General features: G+C 42.1%; 1 protein-coding gene across 2 annotated transcripts; it reads right to left on the bottom strand.

Moving 5' to 3' along the window:
• Nucleotides 1–1,173: 1,173 nt before the first annotated feature.
• Nucleotides 1,174–5,608, bottom strand: LOC136491236 (uncharacterized). Of its 2 annotated transcripts, none has more exons than XM_066487482.1 (13): nucleotides 5,394–5,608; nucleotides 5,009–5,313; nucleotides 4,096–4,625; nucleotides 3,925–4,014; nucleotides 3,609–3,848; nucleotides 3,239–3,460; nucleotides 2,831–3,137; nucleotides 2,420–2,739; nucleotides 2,231–2,334; nucleotides 2,050–2,144; nucleotides 1,877–1,953; nucleotides 1,693–1,795; nucleotides 1,174–1,508 (listed from the first exon to the last, which is right to left on the bottom strand). In XM_066487482.1, the coding sequence occupies exons 2-12, from the start codon at nucleotides 5,274–5,276 to the stop codon at nucleotides 1,694–1,696; spliced, it is 2,355 nt and encodes a 784-aa protein (XP_066343579.1). In that variant the 5' UTR covers nucleotides 5,277–5,313; nucleotides 5,394–5,608; the 3' UTR covers nucleotides 1,174–1,508; nucleotide 1,693. The 2 variants fall into 2 exon arrangements, with proteins under 2 accessions (XP_066343579.1, XP_066343578.1); XM_066487481.1 differs by having other exon boundaries at nucleotides 1,174–1,478; nucleotides 5,394–5,607.
• Nucleotides 5,609–10,637: the final 5,029 nt, after the last annotated feature.

Here is a 10,637-nt window from a genome sequence, read left to right as displayed (position 1 = left end):
AAAGCCATCTCAGAGCAGCCTCTTCATGAAACTACATATTGATCTTTCATCCTACTCAGTGTCATCACTAGGTTATCTCCAAAAACCAATTCCAAGGACGAAATTGTCTCTGACAGTCTGACCTCAGGATCCAATAGCGTTATTATCCCTAGCTCAATTGATCAAGTAAATCCAAAGTTAGTGCATGAGGTTTCCTTGTTAAACCTCACAGAAGGATGACACCAGAAGTTATAAGTTAAGCTCAGGTTTAAGCTCTCTGCGGCCTGTATAGCTGGGGTATTGATATTACTAGTCATCTTTCAGCTACTTTGCAGGATGCCGTGCAGAATTAGTCACTGTCAAAACACAGCAACAAAGCACGCCTTGTTTCTTCAACTTATATAAAGTTGGCGAAGTAAGTTATCATTTGGTAAAAATGATCCACAAAACAAACATGCTATCACAAATTAGACCGATAAGACATATCACACATATGGTGGGTTTAAAGCCTAAGTGTGAGGATATTGAGCTACATGTTTGGTCCAAACTATGTTATGAAATTATGTCATAGAAATTAATGGTGTCAGACAAATCATACTTTTTCTGTAACTTGACCAGTCAGTGTGTTACACCTCCAGCAAGATTCTTGAAAGCTTGCAATCATCCAAAACCCATTAATCTCAAAATTGTTAGTAATCCATACTCCATAAAGCAGTTCAAAGGAATTTCATAAATGGTGGGTGATCAAACCAGGGTGGTGTTCAATACTGGCACTGCTTGTTAAATTTACCTGATGCCTTGTGCTCTATATAGTCATAGTATTGCAAGGCTATACTCAATTTCAAATGTCCTTTTGCTTCAAGTTCTGTTATCTTAAACTTTGGAGAAGCCAAAGTAACTGCTTGGGGAAATTTTTGTCACACAAGCGGTTTCTCTCAAATTTTGGCAACCGATAAAACCATTTGTACCTGGAATGCAACATAGGAGTCCAGAATTTAAGTCTGACCAATCAACATTCTGTCTTGGCAATTATTGATCCTCTACAGAAGAGAAGGGAAGGTTTTCAGAAACTAACAGCCTTACAAGAAGCACTCCTTGTAAAGCTTCTTTTGTAAGCCTGATCTTTGCCAGCACATCACAAGATGTAATCCCCAAATACCTTGAATTGCAGAAACTACCTCAAAGAACACTCCATTTCTGTCTCAATAACGTTATAGAAACACTGGAAGTAAACATGTTGAAACACTTAAAACACCATATCTGGCTCTTATGTTCATAACTCTTGACCAGATAAAGCAAATCCTTACATTACATAAACAAGCCAGAACATCCTCAGGACTACTGCTTCAACCAACTCGATGGTCTGGCTTCGTTGAAATGTCTTATTTGAAAACATTGCCTCACTTGGGTGCTTGGCACTTCTTTTCCAGATCTGTAGGGCTTAAATCAAGGAGCTCCATAAAATGCTGGGCCTACACCAACGTCCTATGATGCCAAATCTGTTCCAGAAAGACGAGGTGATGCCAAATCTGTGTAATTAAAGTAGTTTATGGTTCTGGACTTCCCGCATCTTTGATACACAAGGGGAAACATTTCTCATCCCCAACAATAGCACCATGATGTGTGCATGTGTGATAGAGATGAGGGACGGTACAAATAATTTAAGCATGATGAAACAAACTTGGGGAAAGGCGGAAAGATTTGATTTTGCACCTTAGTAATATGAACTGGAACCGCTACCTCCATAGTAGCCACCACTGCTGCTACCCAAATTGCGGCCCGAGGAGTAAAGCGAAGAATATGAACTCCCACCAACCTGCCCAAATGCAAAATTCAAATGAACTCGGGAATCCCAAATAAAAAGTTAGTAGTAGAATTGGATGTATTTCATACTCACATCAGATCCACGAGACCCATAGCTACCACTGTAACTCGGTGGGTACATACCACCAGCATCAGCACTGCTAGCAGAACCTGCAAGAGTAGAATGCAAATTGACATTATGAAAATTAAAATAAGTGCATGGCTAAAGGTGCCCTAAAAAATAACAGAGCTTCAAAGACTATATACCTCCATAACTCATGCTATGACGGCTGCTGCCATATGCTGAATCATGACCAGGGATAGATCGGCTGCTGCTATATCCCGCATGTGGTCGTCCAGGCCTATGAGGATAAAATGTAGCATGTTGAATAGAATAAATGATTAGGCGAAAAAGAAAAGAAAAGACTTCGGTCTCGAGTCCACCAACCTCTCGCTATACGCATCTCCATACCGAGCACTGCTGCCAATGTCATAGTCTAAGCGTGCCTTGGACTGACGAACACCAATTTCTTGATACCGAGGCGCGTCATCCTTGACAGAACATTAAAATGATTAAGTTGATTTGAGAACCAAACTTCAAGGCCTGGGCATTTTTAAACAAATAAACCGCACTCACCAAATCTGCATATGGACGCTTTGATCCAGAAATGGTGTCATAATCACGGCCACGGCCCTCCCTATAGGCCGGTAAAGGCCGGTCAAACTTCCCCCCATAACTATCATCAGCATAAGCTCGTCTATCAGAAAGACGCGGGGCACTATGAGGACCTAGGTCTGAATAACCTGATCCCCGGGGTGAATAATCATCCCTCAAAGAGGGACGTCTATCAACTGGAACTCTAGAACTGTAATCAATCGTAGCTCTGCTCCTTGAAGGAGGAAGTTCATCACGCCTCCCATATTCTCTCCTTGGACTTCTCTTCGGATAAACTGGAGCTGTACATAAACAAATTGTGGGAGAAGTGAGACAACTATAATACATTGCCCTGAAAAACAAATGATTCAGTTGCATATAAGGCCTGCAAACCTGGGGGCCTCCTGTCATAAGCTCTCTCAGGAGGAGGTAAACGCCTAGCTCTATCCGGCATTGACATAACAGGACTCCTATCTCTAATATCTATGGGCCGCTTCAATGGATGGCTCCTGAGGGGTAGTAAGCGACTAACAGCAGGTCGAACAAGACGTGGCGGAGGCCTGCGAGGTGGAGGAGCACGAGCATACGGTAAACGGCCACCTCGTGGGGCACCATGCCCGACTCTAAAATTTCCTCTCAATCCATGCTTCATTCTAGGTGGTCTCTGTAGTGGCCGCGACAGTCTAGCCCTTACTTTTGCCTGAATCGGGAAATTGCAATCATTACAAAAAAAACTTGCACAATGACATAATATATATTTATATGGACACTGCAAATATAGTTGCAATTTGTAAAACACACCTTGTGATCACCTTCACCAATCTCAGAGTTACTTATCCCTTCAGCACAAGCAACAGCATTATCATGCGTATCAAATGTAACAAACCCAAAATCCTTTCTCTTGGCAGCTGGCATGTTTCGAGCAAGTTCGACTTTCTCAATAGCTCCATACTTTTTGAGATATTTCTTAACACGGTCTTCATCCCATGAGGGAGGAAGGCCATCAAGAAATACAGTTCTGACCTGAATCATAAATAACATAAATCAGGATGCAACAACTTTAAAGTTTAAACAGATCAGGTAGATACATAGAAACTATTGGGTACACGTGTTAATGGGCAATTCATGATTGATTTTTAAGTTATAATTACTGTACAAAATAAGTAGTCACCTGTGCCATTATTTCGTCATCGACTTGAGGGTAGGAATCAGCAAAGGAAACCTTTGCACTACGATCAACTCCAAAGACTACATCCCTCTTCTGCAATAACCTGAAAGCATCCATTGACTCAGGTCGAGTAGAAAACTCAAGCAAGGCATAGCCACGATTCATCCCAGGATTGTTAGTATCCTCAACCAGTAGTAAGTCGTCAAAACTTTCAACTCCATAACTCTTCAGTTTATCCTTCAACTGCAAAAGCCAAAACAAGTTATTTCTTCAGTGAAGAAGCAAATGAAAATCACAAAACAAATCTCAATTGTCATACATGTTCTTTTGTCCATGTTTTACAGATATTGCCGACAAAGAGTGTATCATTGTCATGACTTGGAGCAACGCCACATTGTTTACCCCGCACCTGGAGTATATATTAAATAAAACATGTAAGCCATTTGTGAAAAGGATACAGAAACATAAAATAGTCAATCTTAAGACCAACCAGTGGATTCTTTAGCTCTGAAACAGCACGCCTTGCTTGCTCTACAGTTGCATATCGCAGGAAGGCAAAGCCTTTATTCTTCTTTGTGACAGGGTTCATCATCAGACGAACTTCAGTGATCTCACCAACTTCACCAAAAACCTTCCTAAGGTCATTTTCTGTTGCATCTTTATCCAGCCCACCAACAAAAACTTCAAACTCCTTCCGCTTGCGGTGCTCTTTGACCATTTCATTATGTTCTTCATCATCCACATCCACATGATGTTCTTCGTCAGCATTTTCGTATCCCTCCCCCTCCCCATCATCACCACCTTCATCAAGTTCCTCATCCACCATATCTGTCTCCACTTCAACCACATCTTCAGTATACTCCACCTCTTCATCACCATCCTCGTATTGCTCCTCATACTGCTCCAAATCTTTCTCATCGTAGTCTACAGCAGCCTCCTCTTCATATTCTGGTTCATCCTCAAACTCCAGCCGTTCGCCTTTGTCCTCTTCTTCATATGTTTCTTTTGCAACTCCGTCATCTAAAAATTTGAGCATAAGACACACCCCCATCAGCTTATTTTAAGATAAAACAGTGAACAATATCTGACCCATATAGAGCAGAGCCCATCAGCCATAATTACAACAAACACATAATCTTCTTTGTTCTATTTCAAACTAAGTAAAACCTATAGGAGTCTTTGTCAAAACAGAATGCCAAATGGCCACAGGCATCAAAATAAATATCCTGGGCTTGTCATCAATAGAATGGCCAAAATATATGTTCATGTTCCACCAAGTATAATAGGGATTATTGCATAATACAACCGCCATGCTACAACTAATAATCTAAATCTCTGAGGCCGCAGGACAGATCACAGCAGAAGTCCACGACCTATGCACGAAATAGGAGCAGAAACAATACCTTCGCCCCGGTTGGCACCGTTGGCCGCGGCATCGGAGCCTTTCTCCTCCACCACCAGCTGCGGCAGCAGAGGCGAGGGCTGCCGCTTCGGCTCCTCCACCACCTTCGGGGCCTCCTCGGCGACCTTCACCTCCTCAGAAGGCGCCGCCTTCATCTCCTCCACAGCCGGCGCCTCCTCCGCAGCAGCCTGCGCCCTCCCCATCCGGCCCCTCGCCCCCGTCGCCTTCCTCGCGGCGGCAGCGCCACCCCTCTTAGACTTCGGCGGCATCTCCCACGTCACAGCAGACCAAAGGGGAAGAGATCACCTGGACACCACGAAAAAACACAGATTTAGGGGAACCAGAGCCCGAATCTGGGTGCCGAGGGTGGAATCGTGGGGGCGTACCTGGTCCTGGTGCACTCGCGGATCGAATTGGGAGGCAGGCGAAACCCTAGCGCCGGAGGCGAAAGGTGCGGCCTTTGGATTGCGGTGACCTGACACGGAGACCTGGCGACCTGGAGTGGCCTACGTATATTTTCCGCGGGGAGAATCGCGTTCTTATCAAATTGGGCTAATTAGCAACATGTTCGTCTCATCACAAACGATGTGGGCGAGACAAAAATCGTATACAAGGGGACAGGCTGAGCTAGGGCCTCGAAGGAAGCCTGGAGTACTTTGGCCAGATAAGGTATAAGATAGTTCGTTTGATTGGAAGTAAAAAATATATTACATATTTAAAAGCTAATAAAAAGTATAATATCATATTTAAACTTATATAGTTATGGTTATAAATAATAATAAATAAATAAAAGCATCCATATTTTCTCAATTAATAATATATTTGAAATTACAATTACAAATAAAGTTAATAGATTTCCTAGCTATTTAAAAAATGTCATAAGGAAAGAACGTATGAGGAAGAAAGATAATTATAATTATACTGTACACATTATGTTAATTTTAACGTGAACATGATCAACCGAGGAGAGAAAGACTAGAAAATATAAAATATACAAAAAGTTTTTACACGTGGCTGTGAAAAAAGAAATAGAATATGCCTGAGAAATTTAATAAAAAAGAAATATTTTCTTCTATATAAAACTTCAGCATCATTCGAGTAATATATATTATTATAATATAAAAATAATATAAATAAAACCTTTAATAAAGTAATATAAAATATAAATAATTTTCATATTTTATTTTCCTAATAATTCATTCATATGATTAAGGAATAAACAGAATAAAATATACTAAATGTATCTCGGTTGCACCTATCACAGATAAACAATAGAAAATAGAAATAAGAGTCTCACTCATTTCGTCAAGGAACTATAGCGTACAGCAAAGTAATAATAATATAAATAAAGGAGAAAAAAGCACTGACAAGACAGCACTACAGTAGCCCACCTAGGCAACATCGGCGCTACACCCGGGCGCTTGTTTTCGGTCGCCTGGCTGAGGCAGCCCCTGCCTGACCCAGTCAGCTATCCAGGGTCCCAACCAAATGGAGCTCAGGCAGCACCCAGGCACCTCCTCACCCAAGCAAATTTGGTCCAGGCTTTAAACCAAACGAGCCCTTAGGGCAGATCCAATGGTGCATTGACGATGGTTTCTATCCTCATTAAATGACTTGTCACGTAGGTAAAACGTTGACATGGCAACGTAATTAATGAAGAAAGAGAGCAAAAATCATAGAAATGGTTTCTTCATGAAGAAATCAGGTCTACTCTTGACCCAATGCATCAAGAAACCATGAAATCGATATTGAGGAGAAACCACCAGTTTCTAGGGAGCTCGTGTCGCACTCCCATTGGAGGAAGAAGATAGAGTTGGGAGAGAGAAAGAGAAAATAATTATTACTCATAGAAATCATGGGTTGGAAAGTAGTACTTTTTTTGTGCGGTATCCTATGTTATAGAAACTACTAGTTTTTTTCATTGGGACTGCCCTTAGTTATGAATTTGCTAACAGGTCATCACGGTCTCGCGTTGACCGCTTCTCGCGGGACAGAGGTCGTTCTGGTCTTCTCCGATTTCGATGGAAATATGGTTTTGAGTGTACTCATGTGTCGGTACTCCCTCGTACCCGAAATTAAAGTCGTTTTATATACCGGGCCAGAATTGCTATTTAATTTGTATATATAAGCATTTAGTAGCTGAAATAATTCCTGATGTGGTTTTGCGTATCTTAGTGTGAGACAAGTTTTAGGGGTGTTTAGAACTGCTCCACGAACTCTATTGTAGAGCAGCTAAAAAAACTAGAGTTTGTCCACTCTTTTTCTTCGAACAGAGTGCATAGAGCTCAAACCGTTTGGCTAAAAAAATATGGAGCGAAGCTGAAAAATATGAAGCAGAGCAGTCTCAAAAACCCCTTGAACCGGCCTGTGGACGCGAACGCCCCGTCGCTTTGGTTCCCCCGCGCCGCTTCACGAGGGGAAATAAAATCACGCCCCTTCTGTTGTCATCCCCATATCCCCTCCGCTCCCCCATGCTTCCTTGCTCGCTCCACGCATGGCCGATCAGCGACAACACTGGTGGCATCGTGGAGATGGCTGGCATGCTGCACCAAGTCTGGGAGCAGACGGACGCGCTCGCAGCCGGCGGCATCGCAGAGATGGCTGGCATGCCGCACTGGGTCTGGGAACGACGAAAGCGCTCGACGGCGCCATGCTCCCTTATTGGTTCTTGACACGAACCCCTAGGCCTCATCGTGCCGGACTACGCCACCTATGTCAAGATCTCCACCTATGCCTCGAGCCGGACTCAACACGTCGCAGGACGTCGCGTCGTCGGACGACGTCTCGGTGGAGGACTCTGTCGCGTCGAATGATGATGTCTCGGTAGGACACGTCATGCCGGCAGACCCTGCCGCGTCCGTAGTATTGTCAGGGATTATGAAATCAACGCACAAATGAGGCCTTGTTTAGATTGTAAGTTTTTTCACTCTCTCTCCATCACATCAAATCTTTGGACACATGCATGGAGTATTAAATGTAGATAAAAAAATAACTAATTACACAGTTTGATTGTAAAATACGAGACGAATCTTTTGAGCCTAGTTAGGCCATGATTGGACAATAATTGTCAAATACAAACGAAAGTGCTACAATGTCAAATACTGATTCCTAACCCCAATCTAAACAAGGCCTGAAAAAGAAAGAAGCAAGTAGTAACCCATACGTCGAATCAAATGAGCGCCAAAAGAAGAAAAATCGAGCGACCGAACAGATCGATCCTAAATTCACAACATGCGAGCCCCAAAGGGGAAAAAGCCATCTACGCGCGCCATACAAGGGCACACGCGAGCACAAGAAAAATCGAGCGACAGTGAACAAATCGATCCTAAATTCGCGCCATGTGAGCGCCAAAGGGGAAAACCATCTACGCGTGCCATGCAAGCGCAGGTGCGAGCACCAAAGGGGAAAAAACAAAGTGCCATGCAAAAGGCTTGGGGAAATTTATGCGTGCCATGCAAAGTTACCATGTCAACGAGGGATCAAACCTTGATCCTCTTGCCTCGGGCCTCGCTGCGCTAACCACTCGAGCTGCGGAGTAAAAAGAGATCTCAAGAAAGGAAAATAATAAGTTGATAATTGCATCGATACATCAGGTTTAGAATATGTTTTCTTCCATACCAGACCAACAAAAGGTCATCCATCAGTATATAGACATGTCATCTTGACCAACAAAAAGTCTTCAAAATAGAGAATTTGCATACTACGTATGCATGTTGAAAACAAACAAAATAAACATATGAACACATCACAAACTGCTTTAAGCTCATAAGCTAAACTTTCTCTTTCTTCTAGCACTCGTTGCAGGGCTTGGAGAAGCCCTTTTTTTTTGCTTCTTGTGCCCATGGCAAGACTGTTGAGAGGTATAGGCATCAACTTTTTTTATCTTTTGGTTCTTCATTGACCTCAGCCTACTTCTTCCATTTAGTATTGGTTGCAACCGCTTGTTTGTTTCCTTTAGCCTTGGTTGCAGCACATGTTTTTCTGCCTTTTAGGCTTGATTGCAACAACTATGTGATCAACATTTTGTTGTCATGAGATGGTAGCTAATAGAAATTTTGTCATGTTGATTAGAACCATTCCTTGACTTGCACCTGACAATATGAGGCATCATGCATGCAAGAAGAGTAAATAACAATTACAACTCTAAATTTCTCTATCATATATTCAAATTTATGTTTGATAGCATGTTGGGCAAGTGCCAACTTAAAACTCATCAATATTAGGATATGTGCTACCCGCTACTATTGGTGGGTCTTCTACATCGCTAGGATCTTGCTCGTGCGTTACAACGGGAAAAAGATAATGCTACAAGAACTTAACTTTAAATATGTCTTGTGCTATTAATAATAATATTTTCAGTGTGATGTAAGTAACTTTCCACTTATAGTCATCAATATTACATGACTTTTTCATGAACGTGATTTAAGTTTTTATGTGAACAAATATAAACATCAAATTTTTTATTAGTACAATGAAATTATAGTATAGATAATCATTGGTGAAATGAGTTATAAGCTCATTTCTCGAACAACATGACGGGCAACTACTATAGAAAGGTATCTTATGCACCTTTCAAGCTCAGTATGACATTAACTCCTATCATTAAAAAATAGTATCAATATGTGTTTCTTCAAATAAGTTTGTTATGAAAGTATATTCCATGTCATGAATATTAGTACTTTTGTATATATTTAGTAAACTTCATAAAAGTTTGACTTCTTGATAAGTAAGATGTGTACTTATTTTACGACAGAGGATTTAGGCATACTCTCAATCTAGCTCCGATCGACAAAAATAGCTTCCCTTTCGATGCAAAGGCAAGTAGAGTGTTTGACTCTTTCTGTGGGTGGACAGGGAAAAGCCATGCCAGATGTGCTAAAGTGGTTACCTCTGTCAGCGAGTTGGAACATGGCACAAAATCAATGTAGACGATGCTTTTTGACGAGGAATTGGGTGAAGCGAACATCAAATATTTTGGAACTAAACAAGACATGTACAAGTGTCATCTTCAGTGGCGTAGCCACAGGGTATGCCGGGTGAAAGGATCAAGATGCCCAAGAAGGGGAGTGAATTAGGCTAATTCTAAATTTCTTTGCAATAATTAAGTCCTACGGTTAGCCCAATTAACCCCTTGTGCCTAAAAAATGTTTCTATTGATCTACCGCACAAAAGTTTAGCAACCTGTGTTCCAATCCTACTCTAGCATGACAATTCTATCAATGTAAATGACAAGAATTGAATTGCTCAAAGTAAATGTACAAAGTAAAGAGAGAATGAGGAACACGGCGATGTTTTGCCGAGGTATCAGAGAGTCGCCACTCCCCACTAGTCCTCGTTGGAGCACCCACGTAAGGGTGTAGCTCCCCCTTGATCCACGCAAGAATCAAGTGCTCTCTATGGGTTGATTCTCTGACACTCCGCCGCAGTGAATCACCCACAACCGCTCACAACTTGAGTTGGGTCATCCACAAGCTCCGCCGGATAATCACCAAACTCCCAATCACCACCAAGTCGTCTAGGTAATGGCGATCACCAAGAGTAACAAGCACGAACTCTCACTCGACCACGACAAGCCTAATAAGAAGGGTGGATGCACACTTTGCTACTCTTGCTTTTACTAATGAGGGCTC

The sequence above is a fragment of the Miscanthus floridulus genome, chromosome 11 (genome assembly GCF_019320115.1).
Source record: "Miscanthus floridulus cultivar M001 chromosome 11, ASM1932011v1, whole genome shotgun sequence".
NCBI lineage: Eukaryota > Viridiplantae > Streptophyta > Magnoliopsida > Poales > Poaceae > Miscanthus > Miscanthus floridulus.
The sequence above is the reverse complement of the archived record's forward strand: the minus strand, read 5'-3'. Positions and strand labels throughout refer to the sequence as shown.

Bases quoted from the DNA above. Each gene is read 5' to 3' on its own strand.
- LOC136491236 (XM_066487482.1), bottom strand. From the start codon at position 5,276: ATGCCGCCGAAGTCTAAGAGGGGTGGCGCTGCCGCCGCGAGGAAGGCG. The intron at 2,145-2,230 runs GTTGGTGGACTC...TTATCCTCATAG, and splicing joins GGAGATGCGTATAGCGAGAG to GCCTGGACGACCACATGCGG. The intron at 1,796-1,876 runs GTGAGTATGAAA...GCATTTGGGCAG, and splicing joins ATGGGTCTCGTGGATCTGAT to GTTGGTGGGAGTTCATATTC.